Source organism: Cyprinus carpio, chromosome A13 (genome assembly GCF_018340385.1).
Source record: "Cyprinus carpio isolate SPL01 chromosome A13, ASM1834038v1, whole genome shotgun sequence".
In the NCBI taxonomy this organism is placed as follows: Eukaryota; Metazoa; Chordata; class Actinopteri; order Cypriniformes; family Cyprinidae; genus Cyprinus; species Cyprinus carpio.
Window position 1 is genome coordinate 7,909,309 of NC_056584.1, and position 25,267 is coordinate 7,934,575.

At 37.8% G+C, this 25,267-nt stretch overlaps 1 protein-coding gene across 3 annotated transcripts; it reads left to right on the top strand.

Annotated features, from left to right (window-relative positions):
• The first annotated feature begins 2,346 nt into the window (after positions 1-2,346).
• LOC109052390 (core histone macro-H2A.2-like) lies at positions 2,347-25,267 on the top strand. 3 transcript variants are annotated; one of them, XM_019069842.2, is made up of 10 exons: positions 2,347-2,572; positions 21,142-21,176; positions 21,271-21,452; positions 21,596-21,702; positions 22,535-22,723; positions 22,803-22,910; positions 23,459-23,558; positions 23,737-23,826; positions 24,228-24,402; positions 24,565-25,267. In XM_019069842.2, exons 3-10 carry the CDS (start codon positions 21,281-21,283, stop codon positions 24,728-24,730), a joined length of 1,107 nt encoding a protein of 368 aa, XP_018925387.1. In that variant the 5' UTR covers positions 2,347-2,572; positions 21,142-21,176; positions 21,271-21,280; the 3' UTR covers positions 24,731-25,267. The 3 variants fall into 3 exon arrangements, with proteins under 3 accessions (XP_018925387.1, XP_018925385.1, XP_042624496.1); XM_019069840.2 differs by lacking the exon at positions 2,347-2,572 and adding an exon at positions 18,925-19,116; XM_042768562.1 differs by lacking the exon at positions 2,347-2,572 and adding an exon at positions 19,174-19,371.

Here is a 25,267-nt window from a genome sequence, read left to right on the forward strand (position 1 = left end):
AATTCAACGTCAAAATACCAAATGGCGATAAGAAAACACAGATGGAAATCATACAAAAACAGCTTCATTTTGCATGTAACACAGGTTGGAACACATCATGTGATGTTATACTCTGTAAGATGTATATTGTGAGAGGTCAGATTTCACCAAATAAGCATACTGTCTTTATTTACATTCAGCTCACACTTTTACTTACTTAAAGCGGGCATCACCATCTCTAAACATTACCAAACTTGAGACAGACTGAGTTTTATTGGTAAGCATATGTCATCCTTCTATTTGAGCTTGATAGCATAGAGATGCTGGAGCCGAGGGTCCCTGTAGACCAGCTCCAGTCATCACCAGTTCTTCATTTAGATTGCTGGAACCAGGTGTTTAGATAATTCAGTCTGGCTCTGCTGACTAAGAGCATGCATGTCGCTCTTCCCAGCATCCTCCTGGGCCCACTCTGAAGGCAAGGTTCACTTTATCCCTGAAAGTTGCCCCAGAAGAGCTTGCAGGGCTGGGGAAATCATTTTCAAAGTCCCTATGTGATAGCATAAGGAATCTGTCACACAATGGGTATTACAGACTCAGCCATCTATATATATTTTTTTATTATTATATTCAAAGAAATGTGTTTGTTTTTTGTTTTGTTTTTATCCACTTAATTGGGTTCTATGGTCTTGGCTGGACTTTATAAATCACAACTAGGTTTTTTATTTTATTTTATTTTACTGTTACATCTAAACATTTCACACAGCTGACTTCAGGAATTATTATAATATGTATTTGTTCAGAAACAATTTTAAAGCAAAATCCTGTGGCTTTCTTTCATATTTTGCATTTTATTTATTTTATCTTATGTAAAATGATCAAAAAAACATTTAAGAAAGGATCACATGAAAAAGGTTTGAGTAGTTTTTTCCCCCATCAACAAACTCTGCCCCAACCAGTCAAAACGGTTTCTGTAGACATGGTTAAAGAAGAGAAAATGCAGTCTAGTACAGTAAACGCCTGGTTACACCAAGGACAATAACCATAACATCTTGTGAAATGAAAGGCTATGTGTTTGTAATAAACAAATCCATCATTAAGACAATAATCCATAATGATGCTTCCTCCAGTGAGAAAGTCCATCTGCTGTTGTCCTCTCACAAAATCCACTGATATATTTGTTTAGAACTGTTTTGGAATGTTTTTGCTTGTAAAAGGTTGTTTGATCTGTGCATATTTCTCTCCTGATTCAGACGAGATGATTAATTCACTGGAAACACAAAATATAGAGGACTCATATTTTTGCTGGAAGCAATAGCTTGAAGTAAAAACCAACTTAATGACGAATTTATTTATACAAACACACAGCTTTTCACTTCAGAGGATGTCAACTGATGGACTGGAGTCGTTTGGATTACTTGTGGATTACTGTGATGTTTTCATCAGCTGTTTGGACTCTCATTCTGACGGCACCCATCCACTGCAGACGATCCATTGATGAGCAAGTGATGTACGGCTGAATTTCTCTGTTGTCTGTGGATATGAAGAAACAAACTCATCTACATCTTGTGTGACCTGATGGTGAGTAAAGTCTCAGCAAATTTTCATTTTTGGGTGAACTATTCCTTTAAAGCAGTAGTTTTCAAACTATGTTCCTTGGTAATGTGTATAGGAAAACTGTGTAAAAATAAATAAATAAGATATAAATAATTAACAATTAGATTAAAATAATTTAAAATTTTGATTTAAATAAACAATAAACACTGATTGTAAAACAGTAAAAGTTAGATTAAAATAATACATATGACCGTTTAATAAGTAAAACTTTATAATGTAGAAGCCAAATATTTCCCCAAATTTTAATTGTTTATTTACTTACTAACTTGCTTGCTTGCTTATTTATTTTCACACAATAATTTTGTTCTTTAAACATATAAATATAGCTGGCTTTTATATTTTAGGATAGGGTTTCTCGCATGAGGTCATATTTGAGCGTTCAATGCATCTAGAAGATTAAAACCCCCTTCAGGGATATTTTGTGTGAAAACTTAAAACAATTTCATGTCTGGTTAAAGATGTTTCTCTCAGTCCTGTGTTACTTGAATTTGCTCAATTAAATTCAACAAGTAATTAAAACATGTTTTATGCCCTGTAGACAATTTCTACATCTAAAGTCCCAGAGGAACGCTTGTCCTTGTCTGGTGGACGCTGGAGAAACACAACCCAACACAATACAATGCCGCCCCCTTCCGGACCACAACAATCCCACCGCGCATCTGAATTCTGATCTATGGCTGCCCTTCGTAGAAACAGCTGGGTCTAGCACAGACACCAAACGCTGCTGGGGTCGTTATTCGAGCCTTTTAGCTGCATATGAATCCGGCCAGGTATATAGCAATCCTAACTCACAATGAAGAAGTCTGATTTTTAAGTGCACCACTCAAGGGAACGCGGTCGTGTGCACTGCGTGCTTGATGTCGTGCCTGCGTGAGGTTCATTTTTCAATGTGCACATCAGATCGAGTTCATTAGGCGCCAGGAGAGTGTCTATTCAGGTGAAAATGAATGAAGGGACCAGGTGAAGAGAGATTTTTACAGTAAGTATCAATCTCCCAGTCACCCGCAGCTGTCTGTGACGATTGATTTTGCATGCTGCTCTCAACTCTCTATAAATGGGAAATGATGGCTTGATAATGCATTGTCAAGCCATCATCATCCACCTTTTTCTTCAACGCGGAAGTAAGCCTATGGGTGAGACTTCCGGTTCATTAGCCGCTATAGGTGAATAACAACGTGCAGTAAACGATAAATCTATTTGCAATACAAACCAGTGTGTTAATAAGATAATACATTAAAATAATATGATAAGACACACCAACTTTCAATATCAAGCAAAAACGAGCTGTTTTGTTCAGCTAAAAATAGCTGGAAGGAGTAGACGCAGATGAGACCGGAAGCCAGACCCATAGAATTTACAAATGGCCACGCCCATTTTTATAACCAGAAAAAGGTGGATAGGCGTTTTGGGACAGTGAAACTGATATTTTTTGAAACCGGGTCCCAGAGTGGATAAATTTGAAAATGCCGCCCTTGCATTTTCGAGTGGACAGCGAATCCGTATAATTTGTGAAACGATGACGTCATCAGCCCACGTCTCACCCCTAGTCAGACACCGCTACGTCACGTAACAGCAACTAAAACATTTTATTAACTAACATTAACACAGATTAATAAATTATATTGGTCCATGTTCGTTTGTATACAAAAATCCGGCGATACACGGAAGTAAAACAGCGCCGCCATTACTGCGTGCCTTGCTGCTAAGGAAGTAGCAGAAGTAGCGTTAGTCCTGTAGGCGGCTGTAGCAGATTATAGCTGTACGAAAAGTTATTTTTATTTAGTTTTTTTAGTACGTATGCTGTCCAGTGATGCTGAGAAGAGTGTGTTGTGTGGTTGGCTGTTTTAACAACAGCACAAAACTACAGGCATGGAATAAACCCGTTTGTGAAATCCACGAACCTTTGTTGCACATTGACTGCCCATGTTCACGGCCATACGGATTACACAGAGTTCTTTACTATTAGCTAGAGATGATCAGTTCAGGTGCCGCTAGGGATCTGTCGCGTCACGTTTACAAGCACCAAAACGGTATTCATTGTTTGAATTTCATAATAAAATTGACAGAATCTGAGAGCTGAGATTGTCGGTGTCCGTGTCCTCTTTGCTTCGCGATTTTTCTGTGTGCGTGAGAAAATGGATGTGTGCTGTGAGAGCGTGTGAAAAGCGTCAATTGCGTGTGTCTCACATTTTATTGCATTTGTATTAATTTGAAGAGTAAAAAAAAAATCTGTGGGTCTTAACGCAATTACAATCGGCAAGTCGGTCGGACTAAAAAGGGAAAAAAAATAATTAATTGGGTCAGTCCTAAATTGACAGGGTCGGTAAGTTATGGCAAACAAGAATATTTTTAAGGATGGCCTAATAGTTATTGGAAACTTGTGAAGCTTGTGAACATATTAACAACACAGCTAGTAATGACAGCGTTCGGTTTATTTTTTATTGTTGTCATCAATTAATACACTTCTTAATTACAATAATACATTACATATTTATACATTATTACATTATGTTGTCAATAAATTACCTTTATCATTAAATTTTGGCCACTGCCTGACATCATCTACCCAATGTTCCCTTTCACCAGACATTTTTTTTTAATGAGCAGGATCCGCTTTCATTGAAATGTCATAAGAGGGCACCGGCAAGTGTCACACCGTCACACTTCGCAGGGACGCAGTAATGGCGGCAGGCAAGATGGCGGCGCCCATAGAGTTTGCGGCGGATTTGTGTATACCGCGTGTGGAGGTTTATGCGAGTCCAAGCCTTCTTCTCCGTTTTTAGTGTATCTCTGTGGCAGATTTACAGCGCCACATACTGGTCTGACATGTATACTACACCATTTTTGTCGGTTTCGTGTGGACGCAGATATTTCTTGAGACGGGGGTCGGGGTTGGGGAAAGCTCTGGCCTGGACGTAGCCTTAGTACTGATCGATCATCGAAATGATTAAAACAAATGTTACAATAAAATAAAATTGACATCAACGAAAAATCATAAGATTTGACAACATGTCATGTTGGGCTAATGCCGCGTTCCAGGCAACTCGTAATCTGTGTTTTTCCAACCTCCTACCTGCGAAAGTGCACTGGAACGGCAGTCAAACCCGTGACTTCACACCAAAGACTGCTCCCACCTGTGAACTCGTACTAGATCGAAATACTCCCAGTTCCGAGCTCTGACGTCACATTTCGCCCGTGAAAAAACAATGGCAGCCCCTACGGATAATATTGCCCATGGATGCGGTGTTTATGCAAGTTGTACACATTGAGAAATAGACTTTAGGACAAATTAACGTTGCAATAAAATTAATAATCTAGCTACAATTCCTTGCGCTCAGGAAGTTTGGCGTGACTTGCCTGGAACGCTACAAAGTTCCGAGTCATGGTTTGAAGTTGTGACTTACGAGCTCAAAAACCTGCCTGGAACGCAGCATAACTTGACGTAATTATAATACATCATCATAAGTCGTGGCCTAGTGGTTAGAGAGTTTGACTAAGGTTGTGGGTTCGAGTCTCAGGCCGGCAATACCTTGACTGAGGTGCCCTTGAGCAAGGCAAAAATATCAGTATAGAGGTAAAAATCACAAGTCAAGGACTGAGTATTAGCCCGTAATGTTTATGTAGTATTTTGAAATAGACTTTTTAAAACATCTTAACTGGCAACACTGACACTGTGGAATGGTGCCTATCACCTAAATCTTGCCTAGGGCATTAAAAGAGTCTGGGCTGGCCCTGAGGGGGGCTTTGTGATCATCTCCATAAACTGTACACAAAATCATAATCGCCTCATGGCTCATTTACATTTTCGCCTGGCTCCGCAGTGCGCGCAACCCCAAATTCTGGAGGCTTTTATCATCTTTAGCCAAAAACATTAAAGTTTTATTGCTTTTTTAAATTTTATTCTGGCTTGCGTAAACAATTTCACATGCATGAAACCTAATTCACGTACACACAAAAAAAATTCACGTGCGTGAAAAAAATATATATATTCTAGGGCTGTCAAATGATTAATCACGATTAATCACATCCAAAATAAAAGTTTTGTTTACATAATATATGTATGTGTACAGGGTATATTTATTATGTATATATAAATTCACACACATAAATTATATATTTAGAAAATATTTACATGTATATACATTTATATATTATATTCTTATATTTTATATATATATAAATATATTTAATATATAAACATAACATATTCTTCTTAAATATATACATGCATGTGTGTGTATTTATATATACATAATAAATATACACAGTATACACACATATATTATGTAAACAAAACTTTTATTTTGGATGTGATTAATCGTGATATAATATATTCACAAAAAGCAATTCACATGCGCAAAATAAAATTATATATTCATAAAATACATTTCACAAATGCAAAACACAATTCGTAGATATACAACTGTGCACAAAAAACCTTTGAATGTTTAAAATGTACGAGTGTCTGAATGTACAAGTCGTCATTTACTACGAATCCACTCGGATTTGTGTGTGTGTGTTTTTGAGACTTTCCTGGCAGAGCTCTCTTCCCACGTGGGTCTGTCGTACTCTTTAGCCAATCAGATGCGAGCTTACCATTCAAACCAATCATATCATAAGCCACCGAGAGTGCATTCAGAAGCTCGCAGGCAATCGGGGAGACGTCAAGAGAGAAGCCCATAGAAGCCCTGGCGTTACATTTTAAAATACTATACAAAATAATTAATCAGAATACTTACTCCTGCTCACTCACGCCAAAGAACTCCCCGCTCAAGCTCGCCGTCTCTGCAAGATTAACGATGGCAGTTTGCACGCACAGCTACTAGAAGATTTACATCTGTCAGACAGGTTGCTGACGTCATCAAGCTTAGTTTGAGTCTGCGCGTCAGAAACGGAAGTTCTAAAAATCGCTAAAAATGGGCTTCACTTGTCTCAATTGAGTTCCAATTGGGTCGCTGTGTCCATTTCTTTTACTGTCTATGGGATTACTGATGTAAAGGCTTAATTTCCGTTCTAATTAATCCATATTGCGCAAAAGGTGCGCAGAATCGTGCTCCTTGAATGCACTCTCAGTGGCTTATGATATGATTGGTTGAATGGTAAGCTCGCATCTGATTGGCTAAAGAGTACGACAGACCCACGTGGGAAGAGAGCTCTGCCAGGAAAGTCTCAAAAAAACACACACACACAAATCCGAGTGGATTCGTAGTAAATGACGATTTGTACATTCAGACCACTCGTACATTTGAAACATTCAAAGGTTTTTGTGCACAGTTGTATATCTACGAATTGTGTTTTGCATTTGTGAAATGTATTTTATGAATATATATTTTTATTTTGCGCATGTGAATTGCTTTTTGTGAATATATTTTTTTTTTCACGCACGTGAATTTTTTGTGTGTGTACGTGAATTAGGTTTCATGCATGTGAAATTGTCTACGCATGTGTGAATCGTGTTTTTTGCGTGAATTATATTTGAGACTTATCTGTCTCCATACCTGGCTCCGCGGTGCGCGCAACCCCAAATTCTGGAGGCTCTGTGAATGTGCGAGACTTCCGGTTCATTAGCCACTGTAGGGGAATAAAGAGAAGAATAACAATGTGCAGTAAACTGTAAAATTTTATGCACTACAAACCAGTGTGTTCATAATTAAGATAAAACATTAAAACAATAAGGTAAGAAACACCAGTTTGCAATATCAAACAGCTAAATGAGCTGTTTTGTACAGCTAAAAAAAAGCTGGAAGTGGATGAGACCGGAAGCCAGACACATAAAATTTAAAAATGGCCATGCCCACTCTTAGGGGAAAATAAGAGATGGTCCTCACTGCAGAACACAAGATCCAGGGGGCGTGGTTGGATCCAGATCCAACTCCTCCCACCTTACATATACCTAGGCCTACCCGTCTCCACCCCCTGATCACTAAACCCATCCTTCTCCACCCCTTAACCTACCAATCTCCACCCCTAGATTGGGATCCAACCACGCCCCATGGATATTGTGTTCTGCAGTGAGGGGCTACTAGAAAATAAGGTGGAATACAAGACGCGTTCGACGTTGTGATATTTTTTGAAACGACAGGGGGCGCACAAGCGAAAACGTCTTCGGAAGTAGCAGGAAAGAACAGAGAAGTAGGAGTTTCCTGGAATTACGTCAGATCATTGCAATCATGTGCAATGTTTTTACACCACAACATATGTGAATTGATAAGAAACATGAAACACTCACATGAGCAATTATGATAATTTATTTATTTATTTGTTCAGAAAACAACACAATACACTTTCTGTAGCATTAAAAATTTGCTTTTGGTTCAACAGTATAAAAATACAAGTATAAAAATTTATACAGTTTCACAGTTCACAGTTCTTGCTTTAAGTATTCTTAATAAAAATAAATGATTCTACAACTGCTCGCGCACACTCAACGCACACTTCTATGGCAAGCCAAAAGAGTCAGAATTGTGCTATAGATAAATCGCATTTACACACAAAACATGTTTTTTACAGCATTTAAAACAACATTAGCGCCATTAGATAAATCGCATTTACACACAAAACTAGGTGGGCCTCCAGAAAAACTGGATGGGCCAGTTAAAATAAGACCCCCGCCCCCCCCACCCAAAAAAAAACGGGTTTCCCTTCATCTCCGTTCCAGCGCTTTTCTGCGGCACTGAGGAGGACAGCAACTTGTATCGCTGTCCTCCGCTCAGTGCTGAAGGCAAGCGGACAAAGAAATACACCTTAATTGTTGGCAGTAAGCTAAATTCATTTATCTCCTATGAACGTTCAATACACAAAAAGACTGAAACGGAATTATATCTTTGGAGGTTCTGTTTCTCTCCATTTATTTACAACACGGCGGGCAGGGAACTGTCCAAAATTATTTAATTGTTTCTTATAAATTCAGAATGACAAGAAGAACTATATCGGCATGAAATAACAGCAGCATTGAATCTGACACAGCTGCTAAACACAAACAGCAGGAAAACGGCCAGACACTAACGATATCGTTACCCTAACTTTTAGCCTATACTTGCCTTGCTGGTGTGAGGGTGTGCCTACTACGGGAGGACTTGATGGGGAGAGGGCGGCCGAGCAGGATGGTAAGTCGCAACTTAAATTTGCAGGAGTTTCCTCCTGCTGTTCCTCGGAGCATTTCTTGCTGAATTTAAAATAAAATAAGCTGCTTTGTTTTGTTTTACGTTTCATATCGGCAAAACTGTCTGTGTCTGTCTTGAATGAATGACGTCCGCCAACGTCATTCATTTCATTGGATCACTTGCTGGTGGGGTAGAAGCCGCTGATTGGCTGAGAAGATTTCGCTCAAAGCTTTCCTCGGGCTGGTTATTGGATGAACCGCTAGAATGAAAATCACTCACTACTCATAGGGCTGGGCCAAAATGGGTGGGCCCGGACCTTAAATGGCCCACCCGGGCCCAATGGTAGCGCCGCGGCTGCATCATTCAAATACACCGTCCTAGCAGACGCCGTAAAAAATGGCCATAAATGTTATGCTCGCTGATTTCCACAGCCAGTAAGTTTGAATTGCTCTCACCCAATCAATGATGAACAGAACCAGACCTGACTAATGGTGCATTCAAGTCATGTCGGATAGATCGTATTTATGAGTTGAAAGCACATGAACACCACCACAAAGTCGTTATTATGAGTGGGAAACTCGAAAATAAAGCCCAGAGTTTCCGAGTTGGGGGCATGCCAGTGAGAAACATGGCGGAATCTGTATTTTTATAGCATTTGTTGATGCTGAAAACTAGTTACACTGGGATCCTGGTCTGAAAACACCAGTTTTTGTACAGTACAGCTTAAAGTGGCTTCATAAATTCTTTAAAAAAATTATAAAAACGAAAAACACACCTGATAGGAATTATTTTCTCTTCATTTTCCATAAGCAGAGTAAACAAACCATGCTGTATTTTCTTGTAATTTATTAAAAGAAGGTACACTGCCATCTTGTGCTGACGAAAGTGACTCAAACACACGACATCGACGTGTCAACTCGTAAGTACTAACTTCCCAGGAGGACTTGAACGCAGCATAATTCACCATGGAGCTATTGAGGAGTCTATGGGTGACGTCACGGACACTACGTCCATATTTTTTTTACAGTCTAAAGTAACTTTTTGTATGTTTTCATGTATACTAACATAGCCCAATTCCACATCTTTATCATACTTTAATGTAATTATTAATATTACAGAATTTTAGCATACCAACCCCATTATATATATAGCCTATAATTTATTACACAAATACCTGTACATAAATAAACAGTGCTGGGTTTTAATATAATTAGCTTTGAATAATTTAATTTCCAAAACAAGTAATAGTTCATAGTATAGGCTAACGTAAGTCAGAGAATGTGTAAAAGCTGTGCAGCAACAGAAGTTGGAGGCAATGGTCCTTAGCCTTTTTGTTAGTGTTTGACCCCTATACTGCCACGACCGGCATTAAAAGCGATGCTTTTTACAAACACTAAAACATCTTTAAATACAGCATTTACCGTTTACATGTTTTTTACAGCGTCTGCTATCAGAACAGTTATTACTGTTTTAAAATGTGTTTTGTATGTAAATGCGATTTATCAATAGCGTAATTCTGACTCTTTTGGCTTGCCATATACTTCTGTCAACATCGTCATTTTTGCGCGTGCACCCAAGCGAATTTACGGACGCATCAAGTAAATGTCTGCTAACACACGACGTAACAGTTACGTAACGTATTGGTAATTATTGGTAATTCCGTGACTTACCAATTGACAACGTAACTACGACGTCGCATGACTGTAATTTTGTTACCATCCCAGTACCAACTCACAACGTCGTCAGTACGTCCTTCCAACGTGACCAGATAACCAAGAACGTCCCAGAAAGGTTCTCTATTCGTTATATATTAGTTGTGTGGGTTCTAGGGTGAGTGGAGATCCGGGGCTTAGCCCAGAAAAAAATCCATGTATGTGACTTTTTATTTTAATAAATCAGAAAGATGTACCTTGTTTAAAATATAGACAAAAAACAATAAAAAACAAATTTAAAACATTTTATTTTAAGTTTATCCCTTGTATCCTGACACATATGCTGATGTTGTGTCTTTATCTCGCTTTTTTTTTTGTCTCTGTCTCTCAGTTTTCTTTTCTTTTCCAATCAAGCCTGACTGGCTAAACTCGTCCTGGTAGAACAGGGATAAGAAGCAAACATTAAGCAGTGCACTGACATACTTCTACTCTACAAAGAGATACCGGTCAAAGGACTTTATCTCTGTGTTTATGCATTACAGTAAACAGATTCAAGTTATTCAGTCTGGCAGATAAACCGTACCCTCTACTGAAGTCTGTGCATCATTCATATCTCCATGTGTTTCAATTGTTTTGTAGCTCTTCCAGCATGTCATGGAAGCCTTATGAAGGCTACTTTGTTCATGCTCTCTGAATGATTCTAAAGCCCTTTTCCAGTTGGAGAAACCTGCACTTGTTAATGTGTCTTTGCTGTTTCGGATATGATGCTTGCCAAAGAGACGACAAGAAAAGCAGAATGCAGAATTTCTGGATACAGAATACACAAGCCACTGAAATCCGTTTAGCCAATTCTTATTAAAAGCTCTCTGCTGTGTTCCAAATTGGGTAAAGGTATACTGCTGAAGCTTCACGTGTTTTGGACCTGTCTGCAGTGTTCCTAGATCATCCCTTTCACCTTCTAAAGCCTCTTCTTTCCTTGCTGACCTCATCTAAGACATGATAAAATAGCAAGCTCAGCTCTATTATTGTTTTAATAGTCTTCACTTAACGGCATGATTTTTGTGAGAATAGATTAAAAAAAAGGTGAATAAAGAATCTATAATAACAAAAAAAAAACTTCACCCATTCTTCCTGCACATATTACATTTTATAGGCTACCTTATTCTTACTTTATACATACACTCACATACATAATACACACACAAACACTAAAAGCAAGGATAATTATAAAACACAGGGCTCTATACACTTATATTTTTGAAGGAGCACTTACACAGCACTTACAAATTGCATAAATAATCTTATGAGGCTAATGTATCAAATATAAAATTTGGAATACAGAAATATGAAATGATGAAAAAAATTAGAATGGTACTTTGCCACTAGGTGGCGGTAAGCCACTGCCTTAATGAGTGAGTCGTTCAGTCATTTAATCAATGGATTCGTTCGAAACAGATGATTCATTCAGAAAAAAGTAAGCAACTGTTTTTATGAATGGGTCAGTGAATCATTTACTCGAGCAAATTTATTCAGTAAACACTGCTGTGTGTTGCTGCAGAGCACAACAACATGCTTTGTTTGGAACCATTTCCTTTGCGAAATGTGTCTTTTTTATTATCTTGTTTATTGAATTGTTGCCCTGACACGAAAAGTCTGCCACAGACCGTGCTAACCAAACATTATAACCGCTCTGTGTGTGTGTGTCTTAAAGACTGTGATGCGCAACCGTTACGTTAACTGTCAGATGTTCAAAATGTAACGTTAAATCAGACACAAGTTAAAACCGAAAAAGAAATATAATACTATGATTAAAAGTTACAGATACCTGAAGCTGTTGTTTCTTGGCGTCTAAATGTTGTCTATTCTTTTGAAGAATTTTGAAATATCCATTTCAGTTTTCAAATAAATTGATCTAGTAAAATACTACACGCCATCAAACCACCTGGCTCAAAAGATCTCATATCATTGGCTGGATCGTACAGACGCTCATCGATGGTTGGCCAGTTTACATCTCAGTCAGACCCTGATTTTGACTCTGGCTCTGTTCATCGGGTGTGAATGACAACGCGTAAATTGACAGACACTGTAGACGTGAGAGTCGAGAGATATTTATTTATTTATTTATTTATTCATTTATTTATTTATTCATTCATTCAATTAAATTCTAATATAAATTACTTTATTGGGCATGAAAACTCATTGATGGCATGGTGGTAATAAAAACATTAGGGGCTTTACTGAAAACATTCGGGGCTCCAGCCCCCTTAGCCCACCCCTAACGCCGCCCCTGTATATTGGTCACTTCATGACTTACTGGCAACGTAACTACAACGTCGTATGCACGTAATTTCATTACCATAACTTTTGTACGTGCTTTATATGCTCTCTGAGTATAGTGATATTTAAAAAGTGTAATTAAACTTCAGACACAAGATTAAACGTTCCTTAAAGATAAAATGTGTTTCTTTTCACCAAGTCATGTATGGACATGTTTTTAATATAGTGACGTGACATACAGCACGCGCGCTTCCACAGCTGACACACCGCAGTATTGACAAGAAAGGAAATACATTTTGTGAAACTTTCTATTTCGTAAGGAGTTATGAACGTGAAATAATGACACAGACTGGCTACACCATCTCATCTGCCGCAGATACTGTATCAGGAGGACAGCGCGTTTGTTTGAGGCACTTTTCACTTCAACTGTGGCTGACAATTAGCTTTTCTGAGGTGAGTCTTACAATTTATAATAAATAAATAGGTTGATAAAATGTATAAAACAAAGTAAAAACAAAAGTCTTGAACTCGGTAAAGATGCTAAAACTCTTTTTTAATATTATTGTTTTTACTAGCCGTTGAGAGTTACCATGGCAACCGCGGACACGTCATCAGCTGCTGGAGAGGAGAGGACTCGTCTGACACTTTCTCTGTTTCTCGTCAGTTATACCAAAGAAAAGTTCAACAACTGCAACAGATTGGTTAAGTAACATATGTTAATATCATCCACAGTCTACTTTAAGTACTTTTGTTAATATTTATACCTCTGTGATATGGTATCTTTCCTTAATTATCTGAAATGTTTGTTAGCAAATATTACGCTAGCGTAGAAACAAAACTATAGCATAATTGATTTGAGCTCTTATTAATGAAAGTTTGGGCTTTTAATCACATCTTATGTGTAAAGGGGCGGTTTTGATAGCTTTGTAAATGTTTTGCTGATAATTTGTCAATAGATAAATGGAAGTAATTTAACCTGAAAGTCTGCACTGTAGGGTCTGTCAGTGACGTCACTTGCACACAGTCTAAAATGGGCTGAAACTATTTCAAACCACTGTTTCAAACACGTTTTGATTGTTCATTGTAAACAAATTCTGGTATCTTAAGATTTTTTTTGTATTTTTTATTTTGTATTTTCCCTTATTCTCTAGTTTGTTTATTTCTAATAAGGAGCTGGAGGCCCTGGAGAAGCAGATCCGTGACCTCGTGGAGAAGCAGGCTCAGCTGAGAGAGCAGAGAGCCGTGCTGGAAACATTCAGGGGTTGACGCTCATAAGTCCAGGGTAAGTATACAGCACGCTGCTAACTCTCCCACCCCCTCTACTCTGTGTGGTTCTCTGCACAGGTCCGTTGTACCCAGGACGTGATCTTCCCAGATGTCCTTCACCCTGTGCCACAGCGTAAGACATGAGCCAGGTCCTGGGTGACAACCTCTCTCCCCCCGCTGCCTCCGGTCTTCGTGATCTCCACTGGAAACCTATTTGCTCCACTTCACGAGAAAGAACACGACTCTGTGTTCGTCAGAGACTCCATTATCCGGCACGTTCGTGCTATGTTAGCTGAAGGTAATGTGCACACTCACTGTTTCCCTGGTGCTCGTGTTCTTGATATTTCTGCACAGATACCCGCGATCCTGAAGGGTGAAGAGAGCATCGGAGCGGTCGTGCTTCACGCCGGGGTTAACGATACCAAGCTGCGGCAGACGCAGACACTAAAGAGGGACTTCAGGAGCCTGATCGAGACGGTGCGCAGCATATCGCCTGCACGATGATCATCGTGTCAGGACCACTTCCCATGTATAGATGAGGACACGAAAGGTTCAGTAGACTTTTTGCTTTAAATGAATGGTTATTGTCATGGTGTAAAGAACAGAAACTGCTCTTTGTTAATAATTGGAATCTTTTCTGGGAGCGTCCTAGGCTTTTTTCGCTCTGATGGCCTGCACCCCAGCAGAGTCGGAGCGGAGCTGCTCTCGGACAACATCTCCAGAACTCTACACTCCATTGACTAGTAAGCCAATTCTCAAATAACTGCTATGATGGCTTTTGTTCTACCCGCTTAAATAGAAGTACTTGCGCTGTCCAATCAATAAAGACTGTATCTGTTCCAGTGTTAATTTTGACAGGCATTTTTGATTTAGTATTAGTCTTTATCTTGAGACGAAAATTGCTTAATAGTCTTAGTCACATTTTAGTCTTTTGTGTCTTTCATAGTTTTAGTCTATGAAAAGTCATTGCATTTTTTTCAACTTTTAGTCATTATATGTAGTCTTCAAACAAAAATAGTAATTAATTCTTCTCTCTTTAGACCTAATCAATTAAGCTTATGAGAAATTTGAATCAAGGATAGAATTTGGAAAAACTTGAATAAATGATGACAATTTTCATTTTTGGGTGAACTATACCTTTAACAGTAATGAAAAGGGAGCAACTTATAAAAAATTATAGTTGTTCATATATAATATATATAATTTATCGTTTTTGAAAGATGCAGAATAAGACAATAAGAAAAATACGAAAGAGATATTAAACTCTAATACAAATTAAACTCATTTTTCATATACAGTAGGTTCACTTTACATATTTATTTAACATCTTTTGTTGGTTAACATTAATGACTCGGATGGGTACTTTATTAGGAAAGTGATAAAAAGTATGGTGACCCATACTCAGAATTCGTGCTCTGCATTTAACCCATCCAAAGTGCACACACACACAAAGCAGTTATTGTAAATGAAATGATCACAGATAATAGTTTTGATGTACTCTGCTTGACTGAAACCTGGCTCAAACCAAATGATTATATTGGTCTAAATGAGTCTACTCCATCAAACTAATGTTATAAGCATGAGCCCTGTCAGACAGGTCATGGAGGTGGTGTTGCAACAATATATAGTGATATACTCAATGTTACTCAGAAAACAGGATACAGATTTAAATCATTTGAAATACTTTTGCTTAATGTTACACTGTCAGATATGCAAAAGAAATCTATCGTATCTCTTGGTCTGGCTACTATGGGTGTGACGAGACACTTATCCCACGAGATGAGACACGAGACTGGGTTCACGAGAACGAGACGAGACGAGATTTTTAAACTTTTTTTTTTAAAGAAATCCTTGATGAAATATATAGGAAAAAATGGTCTTTTATTCAACTGAAAAACACAAAATGCAAAAAAAATGTAGGTGCATTTTGAAATCAAATTGTACTTAATGAAATTAAACATCTATTTTAATACATTTTATGCAGGTATAAACAACATGTAAACACTGCAAAAGGTTTTGCCACATACTCAACTGACTAGCAAGTAATTGCACAAAATAATATAGTATAAATAAAAATAAATAATAAACAACACAAATAATATCCCTTTAAAGTAGCAGTCAGTCAAGTTTTTTTTAGTAAACTGATTTCCACTATAATTAAAAAAAAAAGTTTTTTTCCCATTTAATTTTTCTCAACTCCTTTTTAATAGTATATACATTTTCACATTAATTTATTAAAAGTTTAATAACAACAACAACAACAACAAAAAAAATACATGTTTAGGGCCCTATGAAATGTTTTATTTTTTCTCACCATTTTTTTTTTAATTATTATTATTGTTACCAAATTCTGTGTTTTAGCATGTTTAACTATTTGAATGCATAACACAACACAACTTAATTTATTCATTTTATTTTTTCTTTAAGTAGCCTTACTGATATATCATATATATATATCATACCTCAAAGTGATGATGTTACTGACTACTTCCTTGTATTGTGCATGCTGCATATTACTGATATTAACTATATTTCCAAAATGAGCTGTAGAGGCCAAAATGAGCATTATGATTGTAAGAGCCTTACGTTACATTTATAACAATCATTGGTAATGTTTGAATTGTATTTCAGGGCAGTTTGTGAAAACAGATAATCAAGAGATGTGACAAAACTCAGTTCCAGATCCACCATCCACACCAGACATCTCTCTCATATGGACTGCTGTCTACTAGCATACTTCGGTTGATGCAGATTACTCAGGGACATGAACACTTGAATATTGCAAGCATAGAGAAAGTAAGAATTACTGAAGATTTAAGAATTTAATGTTAATTGCATAAACATTATATATACTGTTTTAGCAATTAACATTAATAGTTTTTTTTGGTGTCCAAAGCACCTAAAAGCCAATTCACACCGCCATACTCCAACAGTTCAAACAAAACAAAATAAGCATGTTTTTTTAAATAGTTTTTGTGGCAGTGTGAACTGGCCATAATGATGTATGTTAGGTGTGAGATTCATTAAACCTGATTTGCTATAATACATCTGTTAATAAGATATTGCATATGATTTTCAGTTAATTGTTTGTAGTGGTTTGGTTAAGGGTGTGATTAGCTGATGTATTATTGTGGGAGCATGTGATTAGTTGATGAATTGTGTGCATGGTTAATGATGGCTCTTAAATATTTAAATGCAATGGGCTGAGTGCCTACTAAGACTTGAATATTTGTGCATAATGTTTTGACCCTGGATGCTAACAGAAGGATATAGATATTTAAATATATGGACATTTATTTATTATTAATATATTTTAATCTATCTATGCTTCTGTATGGGCTGAATGCTTTCATTCACATTTTGCTGTATATCCTATGTTTTTTATTAATAATTTGGGTGTATTACTGGTCATATTTGTTTGTTAATAAATGAACTGAATTCATTTCGAGTCTGTATTCATTATTCACAGCTGCTGAAACAGCCTTTTAAATTAGTTTGGGCATATGAGGACATAAATTAGATTAAACTACTGCATGTCCGCCCATAAAAAATAAATAATTATCAAAAATTACCAACTGATTACCAGCACACAACTACCGATTCGCGACGTTGCCACGACGTTGCAGTTACTTACTGGTAACGTCACAAAGTTACGTTGTGGCGACGTATACGCACCTTTCACTTTTCCGGTTGCCACGACGTAACTAGTTACGTCGCCACGACGAAACTTTGGTCACCAGATTACGTTGCAGTTACGTTGCAGTTACGTACTTTTGTTAGCTGGGGCAAATGTTGTATAAAATAATTATCATCACTACTCAACTAAATTACATGTAAAAAAAATTTTTTTACATATTGGAAAGGTTTCCTTGACCTCTCGCGAGATTTTGGCAAAAAGTCTAACGATTTATTTCCACAGCATGATGCATAATGGGATACACCAGAGAATGACGGGCTCTGGATACACTAAGCCGAGCAGTGTTAGAGATAGTGTGGATAGTGTCCATTAAGCACTGCGCTTTGGCGTGTTTCTTCCTGTCGCGCGCACGCGCTCTCAGGTGGTCAAGACCGAAAGTATGGGTATTTGGACAAGGGTAATAAATCAGGCTTCAGTCCCCTTTAAATTTCAAATGAAACCGGCGACATGCTTCTGCTCCTCCCCGTCTTTCAGTGCGTTCTTCAATCCGCGGCGGCGCAGAGCGAGAAACGGAGGACCAGGTGTGAGTTTTTCGATAGACTGTTATAATATCTGCATCTGTCTTCTTTTCCTTGTATTTTTGGACATATTTTTCTGTGGAATTGATCATACATGTAAGGATGCGTGAATGTTATGATCCCCTGTAAAGGATATTGTTTCTGTGTGCAAGTAATTGTTGTAAAAGGAGATCTGAAGAACATTCAAAATAAAAAATAAGTAACAAACAAAAAAAAATATTTGCATCTGTGCAGTTATCATAAATACAGGTTACATAATGTCATGGGGCAACATGATAGTTTTATATTTATATATATATATAAAAACTATCATGTTATTAAACAATCATGTTGCTTATTAAACAATCACATATTACAGTGCATGTGGCATTAACTACCATACAGTCATGCACACAAATGATTAAAGACAGTGAAAGACAGTACTCGAGCGTATACTTGAGCATAGAAAGATGTTTGTAATAGAAATGCAAAATATGCAAACAGTAAAATTGTGTGTTTGTACAGTAAACGTGTGAGTGATCAGGAATACTTGCATTTGGCTTATATTACTCTAAATAAAAAAGCTTTGCAATAAGTTTAGTATACCACCCTAACCTAAACATTTTGTTTTTTTTTTTTTTTTTTATTATAATTTATTATTATACCCTCATTGGGGGTTAAGCCCCCTAAAATGAAAATCCTAGAATCGCCCCTGATCCACATAATATCCCATATTCGCTTATAGATACATTAGAGTGCATCCAATGCAATTCATGCTAAATGCATTTCATATCTTGAAGGTAATGTTTTTTAAATGAGAAGCAGCAGCAGCCTAAAGCCTGCCTCCATCGACAGTACGGGGGTACTGGCTGCTGTAGTTTTTCGCGGTCTCTCTCTGTATTTTTTAAGGAACAGCAGAGGCTCAGCACACAAGGACAGAGAATAGGAATAAGACCAGGAACTCCTCCTTATATGCGCCTGGCAGAGGACAGATATATTTCGTACATGCAGCATTTGTAGAGAACACACAGGTAAATACTGGCACGAGATACTGAGTTGATAAAAAGCGCGCGGTGCGATGCATGCGAATACGGCTCGAGCACACTGTACGCGACGAAACGACGGGATTCGCATTATAAACAAATAAAATAAAAACAAGCTGCACGCAGCTCGCTTGCAGATGCGTTGATTATCACAACAACGGTCCAGCTGTGTCGCGTCGCGTCGAAATGCATCACTCGCTTGCGCTGTAGAACGGGTCTTTTACTGTATGTAAATACAACGAGGTAAAAACAAAATGGGGGTGAGCTGATGTGGGAGGAGTGGGGTTAAAAACCAAGAATATGCATTTGTGCACGACCGAATGTGTTTGGAAAACAAGCATGTCCGTGTTTTTGTGTGCATTTGACGAAGAAGCGGTGAAGTTAAGGCGAGGCCTTTGATCGTACGCTTTGAATCGCGGATTCGGCGACGGCCTCGCGATCACGTACCGCATCCCGACTGAATGTAATGCTGTTAACGTGCTGTGGCTGGCAGGAGGCGGGTCTTTTGTCACTTATATTTGAGGCGAAACTTTTTATAGCGGGGAGTAATCCAGCTCTGTGTTTATGCATGTCTGTTGTTTGTCTTAAAGCAAGCGCTGCGCCTTTAATTTGCGATGGCAGTGCGGGGTCGCTGCAGGCTGTGCCGAGAGAGAGAGAGAGGCGACGCGACGCGCTGCTTCACAGTCGGAATGCCGTTCGCAAACCCTGGGTCATATTTGTGTTGGGCTAACGAGAGAGATTTCCATGTCTTATTTTAGTCTGCTAAATAAATAAATGATTATAATATATAAAGAATTGGTCTACATAAATAAATACCTTATGGCATGCAGTGCTTATGAACAATTTTAATATGGGTAAATCTCATGAAACTTGTAAGAACATGTCCAGGTTACATTTCATCAAAAAAAAAAAAAAAAAATATATATATATATATATGTCTCAATATTCACCTTAAATATGTACATTGTCCTGCTAATTACATGGCTGTTTACTAAATAAATATGGCATACTGATTGGACAGTAAGACGAACACAGCAACAGTATTTATTTGTAAAAAAGTATTAATCAGGAATTTAAGTTACAGTTTTTTTATGGATTAGTTAGCTGTCTTTCTCTAGTTTATGTAAGTCTCTCTGTGTCTCTCTTGCTGTTTGTACCTTGTGCGCTTTTAACCATTAAAGATTTTATGCTTACCATATTATAATGATAATAATAATAAGTATAGCAAGACGGTATACTTTTCATTCTCAGCATAGCACAGAGTCTGCTTTGAAAGGCTGTGTGATTGGCTGCAACCGTACGCTGAACGTTTCCCAGATAGCAAGATGTCTGTTAAGGAGCGCTTCATCTGGAAAGCATCTGCTGTTTTACATACGTTCTAAAATCATAAACATCTTAAAGACGTTTATTAAACGTCTATTTGACATCTGATAGGAAACGTCCTATGGATGCGTTGCAGAAGAGCAGACACTAAAAATATGTCTTGCAGATGTAAATAGACATCTCTGATGCACGTGTGCTATCAATGTTTGCAACGTGTCTATAGGACGTTTCCTATCAGATGTCAAACAGATGTTTAGAAAATGTCTTTAAGATGTTTATAATGTAGAACGTATGTAAAACAGACGTCTATCAGATGTTTGTACACAGCAGATTCTTTCCAGATGAAGCGATCTTTAACAAACATCTCGCAGACATATGTGTGCTATACCCATTTTTAATCACAAGATGGCGCAAATCAATATGTGGCATTTAGATTTTAGTTTTTTGGTTATACATCATCTCATTACGCATATTTCAGATCTGAGTTAACCAAACTTGAAAGTTTTGTTCATATGCGTGTCATCGAAAGTCAATGTAGTGAAAAATCCCTTAACTTTTTTTTAATGTGCCTAGGTATTAACTTTGTTCTTGTACTAATTTAGTCATTTTCCTGGATAAAAGCATGTCTGTGATCATCATCTGCTGAAGAGACGTTAATGAATGAAACATTTTATCTTGATCCACCTGTAGGTATTCCATCCAGTGGCACTGTGAGTCAAGAGGAGGTGGGTCTGCTCCGCTCACACGACTGATGTTTCGATTACGTCTTACCTTGATCGAAAGATGATGATGACAGAAATATTATGTTTTTCTCAACAGAAAAGGCAGGATGTCAGCCAGAGGAGGAAAGAAAAAGATCACCAAGCTGTCTCGTTCTTCCCGAGCAGGAGTCATTTTTCCTGTCGGGAGGATGATGCGTTACTTGCGCACAGGAACCCATAAGTATCGCATTGGCATGGGCGCCCCCGTCTACATGGCAGCTGTCATTGAGTACTTAGCAGGTGGGAATCCAGATCCTCCTCCGTTGTGGAATTAAATAATGTGTTACCAAAAAAAAAACTAAAATTATCATTATGCAGTGGTTTAATTATATTACGGTTCTGAGAGTCTTGTGAGAGTCTCTGTTGCACTGATGTTTTTGTAGCTGAGATCTTGGAGTTGGCTGGAAATGCAGCAAGAGACAACAAGAAGGGGAGAATCACTCCACGACACATCAAGCTGGCAGTGGCCAATGACGAAGAACTCAACCAGGTAATGAATGACATGTTAAAACAGACTGAGGTCGGTTAGGGTTAATGTGTGTCCAAAAACTACTTGCAGTACACTTTTTTTTGCTGTAGGCTACTATGGCACCTTCGCTTAAGTAGCCTACTTTTATACTGGTTAGGCTACACAAACTTCTTATATCCACTACTGGTCAAAGGTTTGGAGTAATAAAGGTTTTTAATGTTTTTGTCTCTTATGCTCACCAAAGTTGCATTTATTTGATGGAAAATACAGTAATATTGTGAAATAGTATTTGTTAAAATAACTGTTTTCTATTTTAATAACTATAAAATGTCATTTATTCCTGTGATGATGTAGCTGAATTTTCAGCATCTTTACTCCAGTGTCCTTCAGAAATCATACTAATATGCTGATTTGCTGCTCAAAAAACATTTCTTAATATAATTAATGTTAAAGTTTTTACTTTAAAGCAGGAAAAACAATTTTGATCATAAGAAATGTTTTTCTGAGCAGCAAATCATGATGTCAGAATGAAGGATCATGTGACACTGAAGACTGGAAATTTCAGCTTTGCCTCACAGGAAAAAATACATTTTAAATAAATTTAAATAGAATAATAGTTGTTTTAAATTGCAAGAATATTCCAATAATATTGAATATTTCTGGGGGGGTTTTTCTTAAATAAATTCAGCTTTGGAAAGCACAGGAGGCTTTTTTTAATAACACTAAAAATCTTAATCATTCCAGTTTTTTTTTTTTTTTGGTAGTGTAGCACTGCAAAATGTTTTAGGATCCACATTTTAACAATTGTATTCCAATGCCAATGATGAGTTTGTTTTTCTGTGTTATTGGATAGTTGCTCAGAGGGGTGACCATATCAAACGGTGGCGTTCTGCCTCGCATCCACCCTGAGCTGCTCTCCAAGAAGAGAGGCGCCAAGGCGAAGGCGGAGACTCAGGTGACCGTTCCCGAGAAGAGGGTGAACCGCAAACCCATCAAGAAACCCAGCAAAAAGAGCAAAGGAAAACCAGGCCGCAAACCCAAAGTGCGTGCAGTGTCATAGATATGTTGCTCTGGTACTGTGTTTGTCTGTGAGATTAATAAAAGACATTTCTTTAATGCAGAAAAGCACAGAGAATGACAAAGAAGCAGATGCCAACACAACAACTGAAGACGGACCAGGAGAGGGCTTTACTATTCTCTCTGCGAAAAGCTTATTCCTTGGACAAAAGGTGGAAATAGCTATGCACGTAATCACTCATTACTGAGAATTTATTTTTTTTATTTATTTTAACACTTACAGAGCACATTATCAAGTCTGCAGGGTGGTCCCTGGGCAATCTAAAGCTGATATATATGATAAAATAATATTTATTTTACATAGTACTGGTTAAAAATCATTAAAAATAAATATGGAGCCAATATGAATTTAATTAAAAAATCTATAACAGCATATGACGGCACCCTAGGGCTTCAGTATACAAAAATACGACAAATAAAAATTTTAAAATGTGTAAATATACCATCTACTCCACTTTACAACTTTATCAAAAGAAATGATATATCAGCCTTGGCGACCCCTAAATGGAAGTAATAAAATTCAGATTTGCCACGCAAGACTAAAATTCATCACCCCTCAGAATCATCACAATATTTACAGTTTTGATTCTCGGCAGTTGTGAATATATATTACTACTGATATTTATGATAGCATTTCTAATACACTGGTGATTTAAGACTTGACAATGTAATAATTAGTTAACTTTGCTTTGTTTATCAGCTGTCTCTTACAGAGAGTGAAATCAGCAAAATCGGCACGATCAAGGTGGAGGGAATCATCAATCCCACAAACGCAGAGATCGATCTGAAAGAGGGAATCGGTCAGTGCATTACAGTGCTGTTAGCTACTATTAAATGAATGGCAACTACATGTGCTAGCTGGCAAAATGCTAGATTTGTGTAGCGGGTGTTGATTTGCCTGAATATTTAAAGAGATGTTTCAGCCTCTTTTTGAAATATATGGTCAAAAGCGAATGTGTTTTCTGTGCTGTCACACAGGTAACGCTCTGGAGAAAGCAGGAGGAAAAGATTTCCTAGAGACCGTCAAGGAGCTGAGAAAAAGCCAGGGACCTTTGGAGGTTGCATCAGGTTGAAGTCACACACATTACTTGACTCAAGCAGACTTAAATTAGTGTGTGTGCTCTAGCAGGAAATGACCTTGTTAAATATTTTAATATAGAAAAAAGTAAAGCTGTCATGGAAACCTAGTGATACCAGGGATTTTTAGGATCATTTACATGCCCGGAAAAGTGCAAAATCTTCAGTAGTGAATGAAGATTTTTATAGCTTGCTCCGTTCTGCACACTAAAAAGTGTTTTACAAAGATTGCTACATGACATACAATAGAAAATCAACCCAAAACAGTGACTCGTTTTCCTCAATCCTTTGATCAAAGAGTCTGGTAACTTTAAGAGATGCTGAAGAACGATGTTTTTGTGTGCTGCTGCTGTTGTGACCGGAGCGTTTCTTATTCCCTCTGCTCTGTGCAGTGGCTGTGAGCCAAGCCAGTGGGATGGCAGCACGTTTCATCATCCATTGTCACGTTCCTCAGTGGGGTTCAGAGAAGTGCGAAGATCAGCTGGAGAAAACAGTCAAGAACTGTCTGTCTGCTGCCGAGGAGAAGAAGCTCAAGTCGGTGGCCTTCCCTTCGCTACCCGCCGGACGGTGAGCATCACAATCATTCACACAGCATGAATGTCCTTTGGCTCTCAGATCAAAAGTCAACTCGATTTGAAGATCATTTAAGGCATGGCTGTGTTTCGAAGTGACTGTGGCGAGAAATAGCTCCCAGAAAACATCTCACCTCTTTGGTTTTTGTTCCCCCAGAAATGGTTTCCCAAAGCAGACAGCAGCCCAGCTAATACTGAAGGCCATTTCAAACCATTTTGTCTCAGCAACCACCTCCTCTCTGAAGAACATTTACTTTGTTCTGTTTGACAGCGAGAGCATTGGGATATACCTGCAGGAGATGGCAAAGATGGACGCCAAGTGATGTTGAGTCGTGGGGTGGATTGTTTTTTTTTTATTTTTTTTATTTTTTTGAAAGTGTATGCCTTGATGCAGCTCTGTTTTAGTTTGCTTTGACTGGTTTCGTCGGCCTCGCCGTCGTGGGAAGGTGAAGTGAGTTGAACGTGAGCTTTAGCGGAGAGTGCATCCAGGCTAGTAGGAGCGTACTAAGTGGAGTGTAGTGCAGCTTGGTGAAAGATGTTGTAGGTATATGTTTTTGACAACAGATTATTTGAAGGTGTTTAAACAAAGATTTTTGTGAGTGATGTACTGTACACATTTATGTTTCACTGTTCTCCTTTAAAGAAAAGACATTCATTTAGACTAGATCAACTTAATCTTCATTGTTTGCCATTTTTATCCTTAGACTGATCTTGTTTTTACATTCCATGTTCAGAGTTGAACTTTTGACCGTTGTTTTTTGCCTAGATATGTGTGGTTTCTGACCGTTTTTGGTTATTAAAAAAAAAAAAAAAAAACGTGTTTCTTGTTCTGCTTTGAAATAAAAAAATGTTTTACACCA